General features: G+C 47.6%; 1 protein-coding gene across 11 annotated transcripts in view; it reads left to right on the top strand.

Annotated features, from left to right (window-relative positions):
- The window catches only part of BCL11A (BCL11 transcription factor A), a 101,775-nt gene that overhangs the window by 30,755 nt on the left and 45,674 nt on the right, over nt 1–25,346 (top strand). Inside the window, exons 1-2 of one of the 11 annotated variants that reach the window (XM_053588859.1) lie at nt 6,040–6,110; nt 7,336–7,426. The exons of the other annotated variants lie outside the window; for them this stretch is intronic. Coding sequence (XP_053444834.1) covers nt 7,408–7,426 — 19 coding nt within the window. The 5' untranslated portion in view covers nt 6,040–6,110; nt 7,336–7,407. Of the gene's footprint in view, nt 1–6,039; nt 6,111–7,335; nt 7,427–25,346 lie in introns of those variants that run through there. 11 annotated transcript variants of the gene reach the window in all.

Genomic DNA, 25,346 nt, shown 5'->3' with positions numbered 1-25,346 from the left:
TCATGAACCTTTGGGCCAGTTAACTAACTTCCCGGTGGCTTTCTGTGCCTTGGCCATTCATTTCCTCGAACTCCTTTGTGTTTGTTATGATTTCTAAATTTATTTCTCAAGTTTCACCTGGTAATACATGATTAACTTACTGGAGTCTTTATACCTATAAAAGGCTTATTATCTCATTTTTGGAAAAAAAAGTCCTCAAACACTTCAACATTATCATCATAAGATAGAATATGCACACGTGTACACATACACATACTTAGGTATATTTACTTATAAATATATGTACATACTACATATATATATGAATATATATGTGTATATATATATATGAATATATATGTGTGTATATATATATATATATATATATATATAGTGTGTGTGTCTACAAAGAGGGAGAGAGAGAGGAGGAAGGTCTTTAGAATTTAACCAGGATTCCATTAAATTAGTATAGAAATTTTAAAAATTGTCAAAGTAGATAACCACTTTTTGTCAAATTCTGACACAGGCAAATTCATCTTCATGCTGGACTGAGGGTCCCAGTTGTAAATTTAGGGACAATAACCCATGCAGAAATCCTGGATGCAGCCTGTCGTTTTTGCCTTCACTAAGTTGAGAAGGCTCGTGTTTATTCTTTTATTCTTTCTCCTGGGGGTTGCAGCACTTGTTGCCTTGAAATCTCCCTTCTTTAACGTTCTGCCATCAGTATATTTCCCATGGCCTGCCTCTGCATCTGGTTAAGTGGACTTCAGTAATCTGTACACAGTTACTTCTTACTTATTTTATATCCTGAAAGATATTAAGTCCAACAAGCTTTTACCTACCGAGTCTACAGAGAAAACGGCCAGGCAATTTTTGTTTCAATCTCTATGTCTCTCTGGAGCACTAGTTCCAGAGGCTGATCAATAGGTTTTATTGTAGACCTCACTGTCTCTAAAAGCATCGTGACCTTATCCTGTCTAAAAATAGTATTTGCTCTTGCCTGCAGAACCTTGACCTGTGTAAACCCATTTGGAACATAACTGACATATCTAGTCAGCTGTATATCCAAGACATGCTCTGTGAATGAATTCAGTGTAGAACTATCCAGGAGAGCACTTCCTTCACAGAAAAATGAATTCCAGTTCTGAAGCTTGTCGGTGTGGTGATACAGAGGGTAGTGTTCTTTAGGGAGTCACAGAGGGCTCTTGGAGGGTGTATTCAGCCTTAAATAGGGCAAACAACTGGAAGGGGCTGGAGTGTGGGCTGATGTGCACGATGGTTTTAAACAGGGCCCTTGGACTTTACCTAACAAATGCAATCAGCGTAACTTGGCTTATTGTACCCTCAATGAATCCCCAACAATAAAAATAAATAAATAAATAAATAATTAATTAAAAAAAAAAAAAAAAAAGGAAGTGTGATTCTCCAAAGGTTTGCTTGGCAGTTTTAGTCTTGAACCTTGGTAAGAAAGGATTCTCCAAAGCATGACCCAGATGGGAAGAAATATTTCTGAATTTAAAGTAACTCCTCTATTTGATGATAAGGAATTATTGTCACTTAGTTTTTTGGGGTGTGATAATGGTCTTGTGGTTGTGCTTAAAAGAAAAATAAAAGTCTTTATCTTTTAAAAATACATACCAAAGTATTTACTGATGAAGTGATACGATGTCTAGGATCAACTTAAATAATGCCTTGGGCTAAGGAGGTGATAGGGTTATAGATAAGAATGGCCATGAGTTGTAGTGGTTGAAGCTGGAAGATGTGTACTTGGGGGTTGGCTTATACCATTCTCTCCTTTTGCATATATTTGAGATTTTTTTTCAGAAAATGAAGGTACTGTGTGACTAGTAGAAGGAAGAATGGCCTTGTTCAGTGGGTGTTGTTTCTTCACCAAGGGTTTGGCTCAGACTTAGCAAGGGGCCAGGTGTCTGGTGGGGAAGAAGGAACCTGTGAGCTCAAGTCTGATCTCTGGAAAGCTCATTGTTAAAGGATCAGCCTAGGGTCTTCATTGTGCACCTTCATTCTTCTGGAAGAGAAGAGAGCCCATGAGTTTCCAAGCATGAAGAAGAGTTGGGGTTGCATGAGGTTTCAGCACAGGGGCCGCTTTGCTGTGGTGTTGGAAAGAAGCAGGTGGGAAGTGCCCACTTGGCTGGGACTGCTGCTTAAGGACAGGCTCTTGGGCCTTCCTTTGGCGGTTTGAGCCTTGGCTGTTAGAGAAAGGTGGTGTCCCTTTGAGGAGGCTGACCACACTCTAAGAAAGAAGGGGGCAAAGAATGTGGTCCTGGGTTAAGCCACATTCCCTGTAAGGGAACACTAGGGTGCAGGATAAAAGAGGAAAGGGAGTGTGTGTCGTTGCAGAGCTGGGGAAGGGGCATTCTGCTCTCCTGTTTGTCAAAAGCCAGGTCACCGGTGGGCTTCGTGTAGCCAGTCACGCAGGAGGCCAAAGTGCGCCTGGCCTCTGCTGTGTCTTCTCTCTGGAAGCTGAGACCAGCCTTGCTGAGTTGTCCCTAGGCCCAGGGACCTTTGGTTTCACAAAATGTCCGCTCCTGCTCTGTGCTCACAGAGGCTATTATTAGTAAGTGTCACTCAGTTATCTGAGAGTGGCGCTCTTAGCTGCCATCTAAGTGCCTGACACTTGGGTTTACAGCAGATTAAATTAAATTTTAGGCTGGTTTGGCTTCGCTGGCAGTGGACAATAGGGGCAGCTGTTGTAGAGATGTAACCTGGCACCCTCAAGGATGTGCCTGCGAGCGCTTGCTTGTATGCGTTGGGCAGTTCTGAGCGTGCAGGTGACTCTTGGGAGTTTAAGGGCCCGACAGGCTGCTGTGCTAGGAAAGGGGATGGTGCCACTGTCTGGAGCTGACCATTGGGCTATACCTCCTTTTCTTCTTCTCCCCATTTCATCCCTTTCCAAAAAAGTGTTGGTTTAGAAAAATAGTGTTTTTTTTGACGACAGTGTCACTTTATCACTCCTGGTAGAGTGCCAAGGCTTCATAGCTCACAGCAACCTTCATACTCTTGGGCTTGGTTGATCCCCTTGCCTCAGCTTCCCGAGTAGCTAGGACTGCAGGCGCCTGCCACAATATCTGGCTATTTTTAGAGGCAGGGTCTTGCTCTGGCTCAGAGCTAGTCTCGAACTTATGAACTCAGGTGATCCACCCACCTTGGCCTCCCAGAGCGCTAGGATTACAGGCATGAGCCACCATGCCTGGCCCTGAAAAATAGTTTCTTAAACTTGGTGTATCGTGCTTGGTTGACAAAGGAAGCACACAAAGCTGGAATGATTCTTCTTTATACTGTTCGCACATCCAGTCAGCGTTTTTCCCCAAAGAAGGGGGCTAAGCTTGCATGAAAATACCAGTGGGAACCAACCAGAGAAGGGGGTAGATGGAGTCTAGCTCATTGCGACATAGTGACCATGTTGACCTGATGGCCAGTTTAGGCACAAGGTCAGGCTGCCCTCTCAGAGTCCTGTAGGTCAGCAGGGAGACAGTTGTAGAGTTGGGTGTGTGTCTACTCTTTTTGATGAAAATGTCGTCTCCTTGGTGCTCCATGGTCATGCCTGTGAATTTAGGACTTTTGTGACTCCCAATGTTGAGGCAGAGCATAGCAGTGTACAGCAAAGGCCACTTATTAATATTCTTATTTAATATTCTTCAGAAAACTCTGTAGGGAGAGTTTCTCCTTCTTCTAAATGGACTGCAAATGTGTACATTATTCCACTGAAGGGCGATGCTCTTTACTTTTATAATCTAGATTTTAAAAAATTCTGTGGCACTTGATTTCGGTTTCTCAGACTCCAGAATTTATACTCACTGATTAGTAATGCATTATGCAAATAATTCAGTTTACATATCCAAATACTGCTTTGCATCATTCACACCTCATGTCTTGAAAAAAAAAGTGAAATGTTTCCTGAAAATAAACAAAACCTGCGGAAGAGTTTATTGTAAGGGTGAAAATTAAAGAGGCACCCAATTGCCTGGGAACTTTTGAGGAAAATTTTAATACTCCTGCATAAATCATTTTATAAGTTTTTTTTGTTTTTTTGGGGTTTTTTTGGCTGCTACCCATAGGATGTGGCATTCAAGGTATGTTACCTTTGGCTTTCTGGATTTTTCAATTTTTGGAAAAAAAGCTTTAATACCACAACACATACAGTTGTGCATATATAGGTACAGCCATAAATGAAAATTTAGGCTGATTACTTGAAGAAGGAACAATAATTGCTTACCAGTAACATGATTCTCCTGCCAGACGGTGGGAGAGTAAGTAGATGCGAACTTTTAATATTCCTTGTCAAGGGAGAGTTAGCCAAGCATGGCCACCAATTCCTAAGTTACGGATAGGCAAAGGGCAGTGCCCTACAAAAAGTATCACTTTGTTTTCCATAGGTTTTTATTGCCATTAGACTAATTCAGGAGAATACAGGATGTGACCTGGAGCCCTTGTCTAAATTAGCACGTTCCCAGGCCAACATGAATTAATTCATACCCCACTGGCTCCCAACCTCATGTGTCAGAACAGAACTGGCCTCGGAAAATTGCACAGGACTTCAGTGGTTTAGCTGCATTCTGTGGAGCAGTTAACTTACTGCTGTTACAAAGCATGTCAGATTTCAAGAACGATTTCCCCTGGAAGGAAAGAAGGAAGGAAGGGAAGGCAAGCGGGGCCCTTACTTTTGTGTGTGGCATGAGCACAGTCATCTTTTTCACATGATGCTCCACACCCATCTCCCTTTACAGGTTATAGACACATTTTTGGCACTGCATAAAGTAAGCGTTCCAACATGTTTTTAATCTTTAACTTTCACATTGTTAGAAGTCTGATGTCCTGACTTTCAGCTGCCTGGAGATAGTTCAGGGCCCAGCACCTGACAGGTGTAATGTTCTGTGTTTTATGTCTTTCAATATGGAGTTTATAGAATCAAAAAGACCGCAAAATGCCTTAAAGATGTTGATACCCATAGACAGAGCAGGCACCATCCTTAGGTTCCCTTTCTTGCCTCACTTTCACACCTACTTCTCTTTTTCTTGTAGTACTTGTATTTGAAAGGGGCCCTTGGTGTCCTTGGGAGAAAAGACACGTCTTGGCTTGGTACGACTTACCAGAGACTCCCTTTCCTGCCAGTGTCAGGATTGAAAAATCCCACTTCTCTTCACTTTCACTCAAGGGTTGAGAAATGTGTGCCATAGCTCTTTAAAAAAGAATGAACTCTCCTTTTGCTGTGGATTGTAGGGAGACAGATTTGGTGCCTACTGTGGCTTCAGGTCCCAACTTGAATGACAGAATGTCAGTAACAAGCAGCCCCAGGAAATGCAGCTGTGAACAGCTGCCTCTTGATCTCTGCCTGTCCAGCTTGACTTGAACTTGAAAAGTAATTGCTGAGTTCGTAGAATGTACCCCCCACCCATGTCTTATGGCACCCTTCCCCCACGACGTTCTGATTCTGGATGGACTTTTCAGCGAACTCCGTAAGGATGAGTAGGCCGTTCTCCGCTGGGTCTGTGTGTCCTTTCTCACCCCCTCTCTTGTGTGGTGATTCTCAGATCTAGTGTGATGCTGCTGTGCTTACGCTGTCCCCCCATGCCTGTGTGTGCCTGAAGCCCTCCCACGTGCCATTTTTGCCTGGTCCCCACACTCCACTCGAGCAAGCACATTGAAATTCAGGTGAGTTGGAATGCTGTTTTAGAGGCATCATCTAGAATCTGCTCCAACATAGACATTGAAAAAGTAAATAAGTTTTAAATTGCTCAGGAGTAATAACAAGCTTCTTTGGGTCTCCTTCACAACAGGCTGGAGCTGTAGGTCTCACCTGGTGCCTCCTACCTCTACCATGTTTTATGCTGTGAGGAGTTCAGTGGATGTTCACCAAGGGACCAAGACAAGATGATTTGGGGCTTAGGGTTGAGTTGGAGGGAGTCTGGATTGAACAAACTTGGGCCTAATTTTATATTTTCTTACATTAGGGTAAATCATAGTAATCATTTTAAAGTGTTTTTAAAAATTTCTCCCTTCCTCTAAAATTGACTTTTAGGGCCAGGGTCTTGTTCCTACAACTAACAAGAGACTCTGAGGAATCAAAAGTCCAGCTCTTCGAGCATAGATGTCATCCTTCGTGGAAGGGTGGAGTAAGTAGTCACTGAGTAATTTCTATATAGCCTGAGAACTGTCAAGTCATATCATTTACCCTCTCATTTTACAGATGAGAAAGGCTGAGGCTGAGATGGAGTGGTAGACTTGGCTGGGTGCCTGGGGCTTTACACTCTGCTTCTGGCTGGCTATGCCGACTCACAGCCCCTCTGTGTCCAGCAGGAACCAGGGGTGGCCGTCACGCACTTGGCCAAGGAACATGTGCCAACACTTGTGTGTGACAGCTGGGATAGTTTTCTTAACCAGAGTTTTGCTGATGAAGAGCTTGGAGCTCTTGTGGATTTGCTAACCTTGGGATTCCATGGTGAAAACCCACCAACAAAACCATTACCCAAACACCTGTGTCACCACAGAATGGTCTCATTCCTTTGCCCGTGTCTTGCCCTGTGTTTTTCCCTGTTTCCTTTGCCTCCTCCCCCACCTTTCCTAATAGGGCTTCCTTAGTGTGGCAGTTCTGATGTTGGCACAGTGTAGCTTGACTTTTTTTTTTAATCCAGATCGTTGGCCATATGGAGCAGACAGAGTTGGGGTGGTGGAGGGACATTTACCCTCTCCGGGCAGATGGGCCTTGAGAACTGGCCAGCCTCACCTCTTCTTCACCACACTGGTTCTATTTTGAAAGACATCTCTCAGTAGCAGGAAATCCTTTTTTCTGCCTTCAATCCCTTATGCTTCAGTTCAACCCATTTCCTCTTTATTCCAGGGAAGACAAAGTTTCTCATCACCAGTTTTGGGCTGAACCCCTCAGGTTTTGATTCTTTGCTCGCTCTCTGCCTCTGCTTCTTCCTGAATAACCTCTCTTCCTTGATCTGAACTCATGGATCAGTTATCTTTTAACCCGTTTATTGTTTTTGTACCTTTCTTTAGAACCTTCTAGTTTCCCAGATCTTTTACTCAAACACTAGTCTGATAACTGCAGAGTACAAAGGCGAGATGTCTTAGTGTTTTCCACATTCCGTACTCTTGTATCTGCGCTCTTATATCCTGCTTGCTTTTTTAAAGAACCAGTGCTTCATTGATGACTCATGCTCAGCTTGATGCCCGCTAGGAATCCGAGATCTTTTTTGGCCTTCTTTGAGTGCAGTTAAATTTTCAGTCCCAACTGTATTGATGCTGCGTTTCTCCCTTCCCAGATTCCCCTCTCTGTCCTTGTCCATATGAGCCTAGTTCTCCACTCCTGACACGAATTCCTCCACTTTGCAGGATGACAGAGAGTTACGATCTTGTCTCCGAAGCTGCCTCCTCCCTCCTGGCTCCTCTCCCAGTGACAACTTCATGGAGGCTGAGAAATACAGTGAGTGGCCTTTCTTGCCTCACTTACTGCTCAGCAACTTAGCTCAGGGGGAGAGCTGTTCATAACTTTCCGCTGACATCTGGAGAACAAAGGTTTTGGAGGAGCAGAGCCCAGATTCCCTGCGAGCCAACAGAGCCAAGTCTTTTTTGAGTTTCCAGCAAAACCTGTGTTATAATAACAGGAGTTGGTCATTGTGTCGAATAGCACAACACAACCTAAGTGCACATAATAAGCACATCTTCTCTGTGCACTGGGGTGAGGAGAGGTGACAGTGAGTGTGTAGGATGGTATGAGACGCATTACAGACATGGGAAAGCAGCTTCAAGCACACAGAGGTGGTGTGAGTAATCATAGGCTTATGGCCACAAGGCTAGATTTTCAATCCCTGCTTCCCTTTCGTGTACCCCAGTTCAGCAAGTATGTAATTAAAGTGGTGAGAAGGGGGCCACCTGCCCTTTGGACTCCAGGATTCTTTTGTGGGCACTGGCCCTGCGGTGCCCAGGGAATATCCCGCTTGCCTCTTTCTCGGGTTGATTTGCTCATTTCCCGTTCTGCCCAGACACACAGCGACTTGGTAATCCCCACGGTATGACCTCACAGTGGGCTGAGTGGCCTGGGAACTTCTGCCTCAACTCGCAAGTCAGGACAGAAATGGGGAAGCTGAGAAGTTGGGTGATCCAGAGTTGGTAGGAAACCCCTGCATCTGTGCCGGCCCGCCTCTCATCCCTGCCCCTGCCAGCCACCACTTTCTCCCCACCTGAAGCGCTGGGCTGTGCGTCAGAGAGATAGTCCTGTCCCAAATACATTAGTGAGTGCTGGTTCCTTCCGATGGGCCACCTCTCCACGGGCCATTTTTCTGGGTTTTGGCTAAGAAAGCCTGACTCTATCAACAACTCTGCTTCTTTAGGAGGCCGCGTTGCTCTCGGGTTAGTGGAAGGGGATCGGGAGCATTCATGCTGCCTTGTGAGTGTTTGTATTTTTTCCTCTTAAAATCAAAATGTTACTGAGGGCAAGAATCATGTTTTATTTTTTGTGTTTTCATGATGCCTCACAGAATGCTTGTTCGTATATAGTATTCAATTGGTACTTTGCTCAGGCTGCTTAATTGAAAATGGAAAGGCCAGGCTTTGGATTGGTTCCCGGGCTCCCTGTCCTTGGAAAGTGTGAGGCTGGACTTTCTCCCTGTGGAGCAAGTGAAGGGATAAGGGCTGGGATAGTGGATGGATGGCATCTGTGTGGACAAGTCGTGAGCTCTGCTTGTGGCTTCTGCCCCCTCACTTGGAGTTGGCATGGGGCGGAAGCAAGTGTGGGAGGCTCCTCACAGATGGGCAAACACGGAGGACCCGGGGTCTTTCTAGGATGTGGGAAGCTGGGAGCACGGTCACACCCTGGGGACAGCCTAGAACCTGTCTCTCCGGAGGGAGGAAGGCTGAGTCCTGAAGGCACCGGGCACTGCTTTTCTCTGGGTGGTTCTGACTGGCTCTGGGTTGGGATTAAAAGGCAATTCTTTCCTTTCTCCCTCTCTCTCTCTCTCTCTGTATGTATGCAAAGACCTTTGATATTTGAGTAGGGAAATCCTCTCTTATTAGTGGAACTTACCAACTTTTATAGCGTGTTACCCTTTTCTTTTCTTCTTCTTCTTCTTTTTTTTTTTTTTTGTAGAGACAGAGTCTCACTTTATGGCCCTCGGTAGAGTGCCGTGGCGTCACACAGCTCACAGCAACCTCCAACTCCTGGGCTTAGGCGATTCTCTTGCCTCAGCCTCCCAAGTAGCTGGGACTACAGGCGCCCGCCACAACACCCGGCTATTTTTTTGTTGCGGTTTGGCCGGGGCTGGGTTTGAACCCGCCACCCTTGGCATCTGGGGCCGGCGCCCTGCTCACTGAGCCACAGGCACCGCCCTCTTCTTCTTCTTCTTTTTTTTTTTTTTGAGACAGTCTCACTATGTGACCCTCAGTAGAGTGCCATGGTGTTACAGCTCACAGCAACCTCAAACTCTTGGGCTTAAGCAATTGTCTTGCCTCAGCCTCCCAAGTCGCTGGGACTACAGGTGCCCACCATCACACCCTGCTATTTTTTGGTTGCAGTTGTCATTGTCGTTTAGCAGGCCCAGGTGGGGTCTGAACCTGCCAGGCTTGGTGTATGTGGCTGGCGCCCTACCCACTGAGCTACAGGTGCTGCCCACGTGTTACCATTTTCAATGTGTTGTAAAGTGAGTCCATGGAGTCCACCAGACCAACTAGATTTATTCACATAACTCTGATCCTTTTCCGAAGTGGGGAGGGGGAAACAACAAAACTCCCACATTTAATTTTATTTTTAGATGGCTTGTTCTCTTAAGTCCCAGGACTGTCCAGAAATGGGTTGCTCAGCAGGTCCAACAGCTAAAGACTATGATCCCATCAGTGGCCAGGGCCATCTACAGCCTTCTGGTTCAGCTGTGGCCCTTCTGGGGTTTCTTTCTTTTCTACCTATTTGCACCTGCATGGCTGGAGGTGGCCTCATACGAAAGCCTTCTTGGTGCGCTTTCAGAGCACTGCTGGCTGTAAGTGCTCTCGGGGAGGCACGGGAGGAAATGGCTGGTATGGCTGGGAGCCCCTATCCAGGCCAGCCTGCCACTGCCTTCCCCCCTGCCTGCCCTCCTCCTTGGGGAATGTAGGAACAGGGACCAGGTCACTTAATTCAGTCCAGTGTATTTTGCCAAGGAACAGCTTCTCTTCTGTGCAGGGGCCTGTCTGTGGAAGCAGATCCCTGCCTTGTTAAGAAAAGAGACCACCTGGCCCTTAAGACGCCAAGGTATTGACAGCTTAGGACCCCTTTGTAGGTGTTGACCCAGCTGTGCTGAGTTCCAGACCTCAGTCTCAGTTCTAGTTTCCCAGAGAGTGGTGCAAGGGAAGGCTTTTTCTTTTTTCAGTCTGGCCAGGGATGCATCTGTTCTCTTGTGGGTGTAAGTGGGGACGGATTAGGCAGCTGGCTCTTGGGAGGGTGGGAGGATCCAGAAGGGAGAGTGCAGGACAGAGAAGATCCTGACAGGACATGAAGATACACTCCAAAAAGAGAGAAGCAGCAGTTCAAAAGCTGACCCAGCTTCCACACCCCACACCTGGGAGGAGGCTTGCATGGGGTGGGGGCTGGAGGCCCTCTGGGCATCTGCTGCAGATAGCCTCAAGGGGGACGTGGCTGTGCATCTCCCTTAGCACCTGGCAGTGACAGCCCTGGGGGAGCAGGGCCTCTGTCTCGTGCCACTCCTAGAGCTCAATTGCTTGCCCCTCCTTGTCCTGCATTCACCGTGTTGGAGCAGTGTCAGCTGCACAGACTGGAGCCCAGGGCATGACGGGGGTACACTGAAAGCTAATAAGCTCATGAGCCCCCAATGATGACTATTCTGGGGGTCCTTTTTCAGGGGTAACCAGAGGTGGGATTGTGATCCATTGTGACTTGTTAGCCATTTGTTTTTGGTGTAAGGATTATTCTCTGAGATGTCACCTTGTATCATCCAAATGGATGCCATGTGGGTGGGCACTATGGTCAGGTTTATTCATTTACCATAGATGTGCATTAGACATAGTAACCCAGCCTGCTTGTTCTCCTGCCCCTCGTTAAAGGTGACTCACAGTGGAGACACTGACAGAGAATAAACCATCCTCATTAGGCTGTGGACCTTGCCAGACTGTGAGCCAACTTCAAGTAACACCGGGATGCCCTGATAATTATATTATTGAAACCATATGAAATTAGATAGGCAAAATGAGGTTACTGGGGACTGTAGTTTGCATTAGACCAGGCGTCCTCAAACTTTTTAAACAGGGGGCCAATTCACTGTCCCTCAGACCATTGGAGGGCTGGACTATAGTTAAAAAAAAAAAAACTATGAACAAATTCCTATGCACACTGCACATATCTTATTTTGAAGTAAAAAACAAAACAGGAACAAATACAATTCACATCGCTTCATGTGGCCCGCGGGCCGCGGTTTGAGGACGCCTGATCTAGACCAAAGAATTTAGAGGCGAGAGGAGAGGCAGATACCGTCTAATCTCATTTTTAAAATTTTTTTAAAATCTCAAATTTAAAGATTCAAATTGTTTGTTGAGCACTTACTCTACACCAAGCACTGTGATGGGTGCTGGACTGGAAGGTGAGCAGTCTCCTTCTCTGGAAGCTGTCTGGTCCGAGAGACGGGAGTGCGCAGGGCAGGGCTGGGTGAAAGGTGGCAATCCTTCATGCCTGAGAATAACATATGCAATGAGAAAAGCTCAAGTGCACAGGTGGAGGAGGTAAAGTGACTTGCTCAGGCCACCCACCTACCTGGCAGAGCTCAGCCGCAAACCCAAATGAATTATTCCGAGTCCCACATGAGCACATCAGGCAGCCACCTTTAATAATTGCACAGTTCCAGGTGGGGCTCTAGGTGGCTGTCCTTTAAAACATCTAGGGAAGCAGGCTTCCTCTTTGACAGCTCAACAGGGATGGTGAGCACAAAGGTTCCTTTGTGACTCCCCACCTTCTGTGTTTCCTAGTCTTCCAAGTTACTGGAATAAAGTTGCGAGCCCGGGTGGCTGCACACACATTCATTTTGGTTTACTGTGACGCTTGTATTTCCTTGGAAGAGATACAGCATCTTTGGCCTACTTAGTGCTAAGCCTTGAGCCAATTCCCTTTCTTTTGCCTTTGGACACCTACCATTCCCAGTTGCTGGAAGAACAACGTGGCAGGCGTGCCTCGGCTGTTGGGTATAGCAGAGGAAGCACCTCATATTCTTATTGATTGACTTATTTGAAAGAAAAAAGCTTCCCCGCACCCCGCCACTTGCTTTCTTCTCGCCTTCGTGGAGGAAACTGAGTGCACAGAGCTCGGAGAAGAATTGATGGTAACACCTCCCCTCTCGCTGCCCCACGTCTTCCACTAGTGGCGTCTTTGCTACTGCATTTTAAACTTGTTTTTCTATGGCTTAGAAAATACATCGACTGAGTGATGATTGTTTTCATGAAACGGTGCAGCACGTAAAGCAACGGTTGTCATTAATAGTGTAGTTATGCAGAGGGTAGCACTTTAAGGCTTCAGTTTCGAATCCGATTAGTGCTCTGTTAACTTAAAATAGCCCCAAAAAAGAAGAAAGGAAAAAAAAAAGAACTGTCAGAAATCAGAGGGAAATATTAGCATTATGAAACATGTTAACAAGTGGCCATTAGCACTTTATGTCTGCATGAATAGCATCTTTAAGTGTTTTATTGGTAACAGAATAGAGCGCAGTCACATAGAATGGCATTACTTTCCAAATTGGCAAGTTCTTTTAATTCAGACTTCTCCTTGTTATTGCCTACTGGGGAGCACTTATTCACCTGTCAGAATGTATGCCAGAGTGGGAAAGGGTACTTAGCTTTTCTGGCTACATCCTGGGCTCTCAGGTATAGGGGATTTGTCCCTTTATCATGGCCCTTTTCTCTCCCCACCACCCCGGAATCCTTGCCAGCACGATGGAAAGTCCAAAGCACAAATGGAGGAGTGATGCCACTGAGGCAGCTGGCATCTCGGGGTACACTGGCCAGGGTGCCTGTGCGGTGTGGGTCTGAGCAGGGGCATCCCGCATGCTGGGAAATGCAGTTGGCTGTATGGCTGAGTGGTAGGGATCCCAGTGGGTAGGGCTTTGCTGGTGGCTGGCTCTTTCCCAGGCTCTTCTCTTTCTAAAGCCGTGGTTCTCAACCTTCCTAATGCCGTGACCCTTTAATACAGTTTCTCATGTTGTGGTGACCCCCAACCATAAAATTATTTTCGTTGCTACTTCATAACTGTAATTTTGCTACTGTGATGAATTGTAATGTAAATATCTGATATGATACGCAGGACGGTCTTAGGCAATCCCCGTAAAAGGGTCGTGACCCACAGGTTGAGAATTGCTGTTCTAGAGGCTGGTGTAAGCCTTAGGGAAAAGACTCTCATTTGGTCTTTGCTAGCCCCTGTCAAGGATCCCCCACTCTTTTTCCTTTCCCCCAGCCAGCTGAACCCCTCCATTTATATTATCATGTAAAATGCTCTTCCCTCTGGGCTCAGGGCCTATGGGGAAAATGGAATTTGGCTTAAATCCAAGCTGCAAAGCCAGAGGGCCCCCAGGTTGGGCCGCCTGACAGTTTTATGGATATGGCGTTGAGAGGCCTCCTGGCAGTTTGGAATTGTGAAGGTTCACTCATTCATTTTTCAGCAAATATTTTGAACACCTGCCACATGCTGGGAGCTGTTCTTGGTGTTGGACATGTAGCAGCGGCCAATGCATTAAAACTGCTCTGGTCTTTTGGGCTCCCTGTCTAGCTGGAAGAGACCAGGAACACTTCAGTAAATATGTGAATTTGATAGTATGTCAAAGGTGATCAAACTGCCTTGGAGAAAATAAGGTGAGGAAGAGGGATAGAGGATGCCTGGTGGCACGCCTTTAAATAGGATGGCTGGGGAGGCCCCACGGGGAAGCAAAGCCTCCAAGGAAATGAGGAAACTGGCCCTGTGGATTTTGGGGGAAGAGGGTTCCAGGCAGAATGAAGGGTAGGTGCAGAGGTCTTGTGCTTAGTGTGTCTGATTGTTGGAGGAGGATGAGAGGCCTTTGGGGTCAGAGTGGAAAGAGCACAGGAGGTGCTGGGGCTGAAGTCAGAGGGGGGGGAGGCAGCTCCTGGACAGACTTTGGAGGGAGCATTTGGCTTTGATTCCAAGGGACACAGAAGCCACTGGAGGAGGGATGTCCTGTGACTTAGATTTCCAGAGGGTCATCGACTGCACTCTGAGACTTGAGTGAGGGAAGGTGAGGTAGAAGTCGGGTGACTGTTGCCACGATCCAGGCAAGATGATAGTGGCTTGGGCTGGGGTGATGGGCAAATGAGAAGGGTTGGATTCTGGACCTCCAGTAGAACCTTTGTAGTTGACCACCTACCTACGTTGACCATCTCCTTAAGTTGACCTAATTTTCATAGACTGGACTTGCACCACATGTGGCCTAGTTCCTCATGTTGACCACCTCTGTATGTTGGCCAGTTTACCGTCCCTTTGGGGGTGGTTCAACTTACAGAGGTTACACTGTATTTTGAAGGAAAATCCAAAAGAGTTTGACAACCGATTTGGATGTGGGGTTTGAAAGGAAGAGAGGAGTAAGGATAACCCAGGAGACTTGGTGCCTAGGGGGATGGAAGGCTGGTTGTTGGGATGGGCAGGAATGGCCCTGGGTGATGCCCCACACCCCCCACTTAAGTTCTTCACCGGGTGCTAGACTACTGCCCTCCTTCAGGAAGGTTGTGAGGGAAAAGCCAGTGGCCCTCAAGATGTGGCTGTTAGGAGAGCTCCAGCTCGCACTGCTGGCAGCTAAGGTGATTTAAGTCAAACTCTTAAGACTATCATTATTTTTTCTCTCCCTAATCTTTTTGTTTGGTTTCCTTCTCTATTGTTCTTTAGCTACCCAAGACAGCTTGATCTTTTGACTCAGAAATAATGTGCTCTGTTCCTTGCATTTCTTTCCCTTTGCTTGTTTTCTCAGGGCTCAGGGAAAGCAGTTACCCACGGGATCTGGAAATGAGCATGTAAGCTGCAGCTTTTCCTGGACTTCTCTGGAGTTCCGTTGCCATGTGTTTTGTACCTCCAAAGCACCCTTTTCTGGAGATGTCTTTGTGGCTCTGCTGTGCTCAGGTCTGCTGCTTGGGCCGGGTGTTGGAATTTCTTATGGAAATTCGTTGTCCTCTTTTCCACAGGTCCTCCTCCTCCCTTTCCCCGTTCCTGGAAAGAAGTAGGCTGGCAGATAGAGCCTTTTTCCTTGAAAGGACAGTGGAGAGCCCTCTAATGGAAAAGTAAAATAATTCTTGGAATCCTTATAACATCCAAACCAGCCACAGTTGAGATGGAGTAAATAATTTGGGGGTCATCTGTAAGGGCCTGAATCAAACAAATTGCTTTCTTGTTTCTCAACTTGAATCTTTAGACCAGAAATCTGTGACTTTAGGAGTCTGATGAGAAACAGGAGTCACTATTTCTGTCAGAAGCCACTTTTTTTTTGAAGGAGATCTTCTAGGTTTTAGAGCTCATAGATGAACCAGTAACAGATTGTTTATAACCCTTTTTTTTTTTTTTGAGACAGAGTCTCACTCAGTCGCCCTGGGTAGAGTACTGTGGTGTCAGCTCATAGAAACCTCAAACTCTTGGGCCCGAGCAACCTTCTTGCCTCTGCCTCCTGAGTTGCTGGGATTACAGATGCCTGCCACAACACCTGGCTAGTTTTTCTATTTTTAGTAGAGAAGGGGTCTCACTCTTGCTCAGGCTGGTCTCAAACTCCTGGGCTCAAGCAGTCCACCTGCCTTGGCCTTCCAAGTGCTAGGATTATAGGTGTGAGCCAAAGCTCCCAGCAGACTTTAAATAACCACTCTGAGAGCTTTAGATTAAGTCCCTCAAATTAGGCCTTCGTTTTCTTGACATATATAGAACAAATTATTTAGGAACTGTAGGTGACCCAAGGGAGAGAGACCTTAGTAAAGTCCAAGGTACCACCTCAGAGGTCCAGTAGCCCTGTTATCAAGGAGATACTCAGGGAATTTCTAAGGGCCCTGCCATTTCCCTGGCCCCTTGTAGGTAAGTAAGCTCAGCCTCTTCCTGAGCCAGGTACATGCTATCTCCTGCCATCTTGTTCTCACGGCTATTTCCCTCTTTGACCAGTTTGCTGCAGGGCCTGAGATAAGTTTTGGGCTTTGCCCTCCAATCACGTGCTTCATCCTGGAGGAAAGCGAAGTGTAAAAGGAAAAGTCCAACACGGTGGCACAGTGTGCTGTTTCCAAGCCTGTGGTTGCATTCCCTTCAGGATGTGTGTTGGGGATGTTGGTGTTGCGAGCTCCCTGTTTGTGTCAAAGTCAGGCTCAGCGGCCGTGGAGCTGTGAGGCTGGTCCTGTCACCAGCACAGGGAGTGTGTGGCCTGGAGTGGAGCCCTGAGCATCCAAGAAGCTTCTCTCTGGCTCCTCTTTCTCTCCAGCCTTCTCCGCATCCTGAACCAGGGGAAGATGGGTTTGAGTTTCCCCCTCATTTTTATTGTATAATTTCTTGTTGTTGTTGTTGGGGGTGGGGGTGTAGGGGGAAGACACCCCTCAGGCTGTCATCATTTTAGGTTGGCTGTTTGAGATGAATAACTGCTTAGCTGTTGCTCAACAACTTTTGTTTGTGACATAAAGGGCAGTAAGCGCCATGACATGAGAGAATTTCAGGTTTACTGTGATTTCTTTTTTGTGTTTGCATCTGCCGTGCTCAGTTAGGGCATGATCCCTAACCCCGTAGGAACCAACACTGAGGACCATATGATTTTAAAGCTTTAGAAATCTGCGTGTGTAATATGTCTTTTGTGAAATATTTTTTGTTCTTTTGCTTTAGAAACTGTAATAATAATCCATAGTAATTATCCCATAGTATGCTGTCCTTTGTTACAGGAGCATTGGATCAGTGTGAAAACGTGTCCTGTGTATAGTTTCAACAGCTTGATTTTACTCCTTCCCTTCTCCCTGCCCCCCCTTTCTGTCTTGTGCTATTTGCAAGACAGTTTCCACATTTCTGCCATATGTCTTAGAAAAGCTCGGGACTTAGAGACTTAGGACAGTGAGCTTAGTTCAGGTGGCGAGGCGGCCCTGTCTAACGTGGCCTCTGTTATGCAGACAGTGAGCTGTTGAAACAGCTGCATTTGGAAATAGTTCTTCCCCTTGCCTGCCCTCTTTTCTTGAGAGATTCCAAAACATCTGAAAATGCAAAAGCACTTCACCAGGTTTTAACTTTTCTGGCTCGAACAGAAGCAGCTTCAAGTCCGGAGCACAGTAGTCTTTGTAGGTTTTGTGCACTTATTTCTAGCTTTTCAAGACAAGGGCTTTCTTTCGTTTCTTCTTATCTTCTTTTCTTCCTCTTTCCTCCCTCCCTCCTTTCCTTCCTTCTTTCTTCCTTCCCCCTTCCCTTCCTTTCTCCCTCCCTCCCTCCTTTCCCTCCCTCCCTCCTTTTCTCCCTTTCTTTCCTGTTTTGTTTTGCATTCTGCTGAACTAGAAGAGCATTTAATCCTTGGCCTCCTGTCTGTTGGGATATTATGTTTTTTTAATAGTGCTAGTTTATGACTAAGGTCAAAGACAGTATTTCAGAACAAAGATTAGAGTTAGTTCATAATTGAGTACATATGTATGTTACTGTTTATTTTTATAGTTTGCTAATTTATTTTTAAACAGCTCAGTTACGCCAACATGTTTATAGCTCCGTTCATCACATGCCTTACCAGTCAGGTTGTTAAAAGGCACATGCTTTTCAATAGTTTGGATCCCAAGTTAAATTAGATAATGCCATCAGGTAGCAATTTAATTACATTAATTGAATGTTTAGGTGGAAAGGTAGTTTCGCAGCGGCTATAATGAACTAACATTTATAAGTACACATGTATAAATCTCAGCATTAGGGACATTATTTGAGCTTGCTGACAGGAAAATGGATGCATATCAGGTGTTTAGAAGGAAATACGCAGGGGGTTCTCTCATCAGTGGTGTGCACTGCCTTTGCAGTTTAGGAGACTGCTGGACATGGCCGTTTCCTCAGGGAGCTGCCTTCGCCGTTAGCCCTCTCAGCAGCTATACTCAAAGGCACCTGGGTGCTGCGTTTTGTGTGGCCTGGACTTTCCTGGGAGGCAGAGTGCCAGCTTGGGCCGGCTCTCTGAGGCTGAGAAGAGGAGTCCAGTGGGGTCTTTGTTACTTTGGAGTGTCTGAGGGTTGGCACACTTGGGTTTACCCCTGTGGTGCTCCAAGCCAGCTCGGTCCTGGATCTGAGGAATGCTGACCAAGGAATTTGGTGGACCAGGAGGGGGGCTGCTGTAGCAAGTCAGACCCCAGCCGGCCCATAAAAGTGGCTTTTCCTCTGATACAGAAGGAATTAGATGATGAGGCCAGAGCCTCCGCTGCTGGTCAGTTGCTTCTCAGTACCCCCAGCCAAAGTGGGAGCACGAGCCCTGAGCTAATATGACAAGCCATTTGGGGCCCAGGTGTTCTTTCTCCTCCCTTGGTGACTTTGTGTGGTGGGTGTCAGAGGATGGCTAGAAGGAAAGGATTTTGTAGGTATGCCAGCCACATCCCTTGCCTATGAGTAATTCACTGTCTTCTCATGCCATCTGCTTTTACCCAGGCTGCAAAGCCTAGTGTGGTGTCTCAGACCCTGCAAACTCTATTTGGGTTATTTACCAAATGCCACCATGCCACCTCCACAGCGCCTGGCAGATCAATCAGGTGGCTCTGCTATTGTTCCTGGGTTGTTGACTGGGTGCAGATTTTCCTGCTCACTACTGTGTTGGGGCTGTTCCCCCCTCCCTCAAGTAGAGCTGTTCTCTGTCTGTAATTGGCCCTTTGCGTGTAAGAGTCAGCCATGAATGACTTAGTCTGAAACTGTAGACCCTGGTAGAGGTGTCACTCATTCCCATCGCAGAGTGACCAGCTGTGTCCCCCACCTCCGGGAGGTGGGTGTGGGTGGGGAGGGGTTGTTGTTTCATAACACTGTTATTGCCTTGGCAGCCTGGAGGGCTGTCGGTGCCCTGAATGAGAACTTAGGGAGCTAGAAGGCAGGGTGGGTGGTATGCATTGGAGGGAAAGGGAGCCCACTGGATTGGATAAGAAGGTAAGAGCGGGGCCGTTTGGCCTCAGGAAAGTGCTCGCCCCGGTGCGGATGCAGTGTTTGTCCAGCTGAAAGCAGCCCCATGCGGCTGACTACCTGATGAGTGATTTTCCCCAAGCTGACAGCTGCCCCAACACATTTCACCTACAAGTCCTGACAAAGTAGTGTGTTCTTTTGGGGCTGTTATTACTGCAGCAGGCATTTGGAAAAATCTGGAAGAATGAGGCTCTAAAGGACAGTCTTAATTTCTGAGTATCTGTTCCTTCCCTTCTTTCCAACCCTCTAGCTTCTTTGGTTTGTGAAAAATTGTGCCCCTCCATTTCAAATTTCTGTTGTGCTATTAATAATGAGGATAGAGATAAAAGTAGTTATGATTTTTTTTTTTGAGTAAGCCCTTTGATGAGCATTTTCATATTTGAGTTTGACTTCATGAGTAATAGGAGAAGGTGGTATCTGAAGCCCAGAGGGTTCAGTGGCTTGTCTGGTCTCACACAGCTCCAGCAGCAGAGACTTGCCATTCTGACTGAGGTCTCCTCGCTTCTGGTCCTCTGCACGTGCCACCGCCCAGCCACAGGGGAGGAAGTCGAGTTTTGCGGCAGGCTGGGTTTTGGTGGAAGATCTGTTTTAACAGTTTGGAGCAGGGAAGCTGGCAGGGGTGCTCACTGGTAGAAGAGGCAGATAGTAGGAATTGATTTGGTCTTTGTAGGGTTTGGGGGGCCAGAACTGTGTCTGATATTCAGCCTGTCCTTATGATGTCAAGACTTTCTTGCCATAATCCCTAAGCCCCAGTGGAGACATTAGTTTGAGGAGTAGCACCTGCTGAGATGTTGAGCGAGGGCTCTGACCAGGAGGGTCTGGGGAGGCAGATGTGGCATTCTTCCATTTGCTTTCTGCCGTAGACTTGGCTTTTCCTAGGTTCCAGGGCCCTGAGCTCCCTCTTCAAGATCATTAGTATGACTATAACAACTACAGGTAGCCAGAGGTTGACTTTTTTGTTTTATTGTGCCTGCCTCCTTGAGAGTCGGCTGCTGGCAGGATGGAAGGTTCAAGTGCATGTCGTGTTCCAGCATTCAGATGGGTGACCTCTTCTGCCTCTGCAGTGGGCGAAGCCCTGCAGAGACTAGGAAGGGAAGGGTAGAGCTGGCTGGACAAGGCTGCAGCATCTTCTTCGTCACTTCTGAGCGCATGCCAACAGGCGGCAGTTGGGGAATTGCTGGCGAACTCGCCAAGCAGTGTGAGCCCTGGGCCCTGTTCTCTGTGCTCAGCTGAGCGTCTCTGTTTGGTGTGGAAAGTCCTGCCAGGCAAGTATGAGTCGAGGAGAACTGGGCCCTGTGTCACTAGGGTGGTGTGAGCTGAATGGTACTTTTCAGAGTCCTCCAAATGTGCCACCCAAAGCAGTGAATGCCTCCAGCCGACCCTGGGCAAATGTGGGGTTTTGATTTAGTCTTATCACTGTGTGTCTTTCATTCCCTTCCTTCTCTCCCTTTCTGTTTTTCTAGAATCAATAAAGCAGCTGAAAATTGCTTTTCAGGAAATTTAGACAAATCAAATTTTAAAGTTTTTGTAAAAAAACTTAACGAACGAAGTTTCGTTAAGGCTCACGGAGCCAACGAACGATCCAGAGTATCGTCCCCCACAGTGGACTCTAGGTTTGCATGTTGTCTCCTAGATCTTCAAGGTGGGTTAATTAGTCCCCACCAAATGTCACATTTTCCTGGCAGCTGTAGGTTTCGAGGAGGGTGAACAAGGGGCATCTGGGGGTTTGATGAAGGCTTTTCAGTCCTGGGTAGGCAGTGTTGGGTGTGGAATCCATCAAGGCTTTTGTAAGCCTGAGACAGCCGCTGGTGGGAGCATGGACAGCACTCAGACCCGAGCTTCGCAAATTCTTTCCCCAGATTTGCGCAGCACATGAGCAGCCTAACCGACAGGAGGCAGGCTCATGCTGTTCTGGGAATGGGTGAAGGAGCGGGTACAGAGAATGAGCAGAGGGAGGGGGGGCCTGTTGTCATCCAGGGAGAAGTCTGCTTCCTGGGATGCTGTCTGGGGGTGGCCTGCGTGAGGGTTTAGTAAGAAGTCAGACTCGCTGGCGAAGGGAGATTCATTTGCAGGTGCTCCCCTTTCCTATCTTAGGGCTCCTGGTGGAACCTCAGTCTGACTTTCTACTTGCTCTGAGCCTGCTGAGGCTTCAGGATGGGACCAATGTGATCAGCGGTGACATGGTCTCTCCCTCTTGGGGCTGGGAGTGACCCGGTTTGGAGGATGTGGCCTCCCCACCTGCTCTCAATACCAAGGCAAACACAGTGAGCAGCTTTGGGCCTGTCCCCTTCCCACACATACCTTCAGGACTGGCCTTGATCCTTATTTTGAACGCATTCCATGTGTATAAAATGACAGACACCTTGGTTTTGCTCCAAGCCAGTGGCCGTCCCCCTGGATGGGTGGGGGGCCTTAGAAGAGGGAAGGTGTTTGGACAAGGGTAAGCACAAAGTCCCACTGTGCCTTCTGGAGCCCCAGATGGACCAGTGAGTGTTCTCTCTCTCTCTCTGGATCCTCCCCCGTCTCATTCTACACAGGTGAAGTCTCTTTAGAGATTAGGCTCCTCCTCCTATGGCAGGACTAGAATTTACAACCTTTGATTACCAGTTCAGGGCTCTTCCTGCTCTGCTGTGCTACCATGATCAGAGTAAATTTGTTTTCTGTTGCTGATGATTGAGAACAAAGTTTTAATAACATATCAAGAATACGAGTTTCTTATTTAGAAAACCCCTTTTTATTGGGTTTCTTAAATTCATATTTTAATTTAAAAAAAAGCACAGAACTGGGCTCGAACACTGCTTTCTGATGTAGGAAGAAGAAAAGGGAGAAACACCTGAGCCCCAGGAGTTGTATGTCCAAAACATGTGATGGCAGAGCTCAAGTATGTGCTAGCAGGAGCCCTCTGTGTTACTCTTCTCTGTCCATGGTGAAGTTATTCTGTCCATGTGATTTTATGAGGCTGAGACTTTTTCCCATGATTTATTTTTCTGTTTGCTCACAGCCTGTCAAGGAGAGCCAGGGAGGGAGCCAACGTAGTTGTACTGTTTACCTATTTCCTCTCTGACTCTGGAGCTCAGCAAATCTGCTGTGTGTCATTTTGTTTCGGCCGACTTTTATAAACCAGGACAAATAAACTGAATGCTTGTTGGAGGGACCTGATCTCTGATTGTTGCTTTGATAAGTATCTGTACAAATATTCATATGATTCTGATAGTCTTGGGTTGTGTTGTTATAACTTGCAAAGCTGTCAGCTTTCCAGGACGTCTGCTGGTCCTTCTTCTCTGTGGAGTGAGGGCTATGTTCATTCTGTCTTTACCTCCCTGAAGCTCCGTGAGCCTGAGATTTCACCTAACGCAACACAAGCTGTGTAGAAAGAAACATACTATTACTTTGTTACATCATTCGCTACTAAAGTAGTTAAAGAGGCCATTCTGGAGCGAGCACATGGCTGTAATAAAGAAAGCAGTGTAGTACTTGCGAAAGGCCTTTATCTCTTGCTACTCAGGTGAGTACCTGAAAGAGAACTCATAAAGCAGGGAAACCATTTGGAAGTGATTAATTATATTGCAAAAGTGTCCTTCATTTCCCTAAAGGACTCATGGCTTCCTATAAAACTTACCTGTGTATTTAAAGACACAGAGAGCACCCAACCCCCCTCTTAACCCTCTCCCCAACCTAAATTGAGTTTTTCTCCTATGTGGGTATGCGCTGGATCCTCCACCACAGTGGTTCTCCACCTTCCTAATGCCGTGGCCCTTTAATACAGTTCCTGTGGGTCACGACCCACAGGTTGAGAACCGCTGCTCTACTGGCTTCGTGTTAGTATTGAGTACATTGGCAGGGGCATGGGGTGGGGGGTTGGCACACCTTTTGTGTGTGGAACATAACCACAAGATGAACTCTACCTAACTAAATCAATTATTTTGACCTGGTTGCTTGTACCCCGACATTAACCTGAAATAAATTTACTTAAAAAAATTAAAAAAGGTTAGCGCCTGTGGCTCCAGGTGTAGGGCGCCGGCCCCATATACTGGAGGTGGCGGGTTCAAACCTGGCCCCGGCCAAAAACTGTAACGAAAAAACAAAACAAACAAAAAATTAGAAAAAAGACAGAGCCACTATAATAGATTGTGAGCTCCTTGAGGGCAAGAAACAAGGTTTATTTCATTTTGTTCTCTGGGCAATTAACAATGTGTATTTGGAACAAATGAATGATGTTGGCTGCTGTCAGGTATCAAACAGGATGAAGGTAGCGTTTCTGAAACAATGATGTGATTAAGTGCAAAACTGGGTGTTTATTGACAACTTTTCAGAAACCAGTCTTGTTTTAAAATACATGCCATGTCTCATTTGGGAGGGGCGGGTGTGGAGACCTTTGTCAGCATGCACGGGGCCAAGCAGTGGAGGTTTCTGCCACATTCCAGGAGAGGGCAGAGACCTAGCAGTGCCTGCCTGCAAGCCCACCCAGCTGGGTTGCTGAGCTCCCGCTCTGGGCGGAATCCTTCACAGATGGGATTTGAACCAGTTCTCCCAGCCCAGAGGCTGGCCATTCAGTATCCAATGAGGAAACTGAGGCTTGGAGAGGTTAAAGAGCTGCTCTGGGACTCAGGGGCAGGAAGCGGCTGGTGAAGATTCCAGCCCATCTGTCTCCATTTCAAGCCCGAGTACTCACCCTCCTGACCTACTAAGGCTTGAAGCCACAAGCCCCATGTGCCCATGTGCCCCAGTGCTCACAGCCCAGCAGCCTCACACTTTTGATTGCTGGCAGGTGCTGTTTCTATATAGCAGCCACCAGTGGGTTCTGGACTTAGCCCTGAGGGTTGAGATATGTGGGGTTGTTTTGTTCATCCCCCAGCATACTGAGTCCCTTCCATTCCTCCCCCCGAGTTCTGTAGGGCCTCTGCTCTCCCCAGCTCTGGGTAGGTGTCTGCTCAGTGTACACTCCTGCTGGGATGGGTGCTCTGGCCAGGCCGCTGGCTGCTCCCACCCTGCTCTGCAGGCATGTCTGTCACCCCACAGAGGCGAGGCTCCTGGGGGTGGAGGAACTGGTCCCAGGGAACCTCACCTGCCCCTACCCTATCTTCACCTTGGCTGGGCTTGGGGAGCTCCATCCTCAGGACCACCCTCTCTCACACAGCCCCTGTGCCACCCCAGGTGCTGCCCTTGACCTCGGCAGGCCTCCTGGCTTTCCACGGGTAGGAGGAGCAGCAGGTCAGGGAGCCCAGTCCTGGGTGCCTGGGGTATAGGCCTGACTTGCAATCTCTCTGGCAGGCAGCCTCAGGCAGGCCTGGGCAGAGGATGGGAAGGAGGAGAGGAGGGAAGGGAGCTGTAGCAGAGTAGACAGCAGACAAAAGCCAGCTCGAGTCAACAGCGGCGTTGGGGTGGGTGCTGGGCTGGAGGGCTCACCTGGGCCGGCCTGCCCTGGGAAGAGTTGGGGGTGGTGCCCGTTCTCTCCGAATCTTGCTGCTGCTTGGGGCCTGCCAGCTACTGGACTTGCGCTTGGGGCCTCGAGCCTGCTGCTTATGGGTTAGAAGGAAGCAAAGGGAGAAAACTGAGACTGAACAGTTCTAGGAACATATCCCTGTCCCCACCACACCACCACACACTGTAGCCTCGGGGGTGAGCGGTGCCATCTTGCTTCAGTGCCATCCGCCACTTTGGTCCTGGTGGGCTCATGTTCCCTGGGCGTCACTGACGGCTGCAGGGGGCTGATGGAGAGTCCTAGGCAGCTGGATGGGTCTCTGCCACCCCTGGCCTGTGGTGAACATTGTCTCAAAAAGGCAGGGCTTTGAAGGCTCTTTGGCTTTCTAAAGCCAGGTACACCTGAGTTGAGTCTCCAGGTGGCCTTGGAGAAGTCAGAGGACACCTTTGGCCTCAGGATTCTTATCTGTGAAACGGGGCCAATTACCTTTCTTGACCTCAGGAGGAAATGCTCCTCCTGACTCTCACTCTGAGATGTTACAAAATGTGTGGCTTCTCCCAGGGGGGTCGCTTCGGAAGAATTAAGTTCTCTGGACCTCCAAGTACTGTGGGCAGAAGGGTGTGGCCAGGAAAGAGGCATGGCTGGCCCCTAGTGGCCCAGTGAAGGACAGTGTCTGCTTGCCCTGCATGTGGCTGACTGTGCTCTCCTGGTTTTCCCAGACGTTGTGGCCAGACACTGTGCTCCCCCTCTTCAGCTTAGGACTAGAGGACTAGAGAAGGGAATGGTAGCCCTGGAAACCTAAGTACCGGGGTCACGTCGTGGGGTCAT

This window comes from Nycticebus coucang, chromosome 4 (genome assembly GCF_027406575.1).
Source record: "Nycticebus coucang isolate mNycCou1 chromosome 4, mNycCou1.pri, whole genome shotgun sequence".
In the NCBI taxonomy this organism is placed as follows: Eukaryota; Metazoa; Chordata; class Mammalia; order Primates; family Lorisidae; genus Nycticebus; species Nycticebus coucang.
The sequence above is the reverse complement of the archived record's forward strand: the minus strand, read 5'-3'. Positions and strand labels throughout refer to the sequence as shown.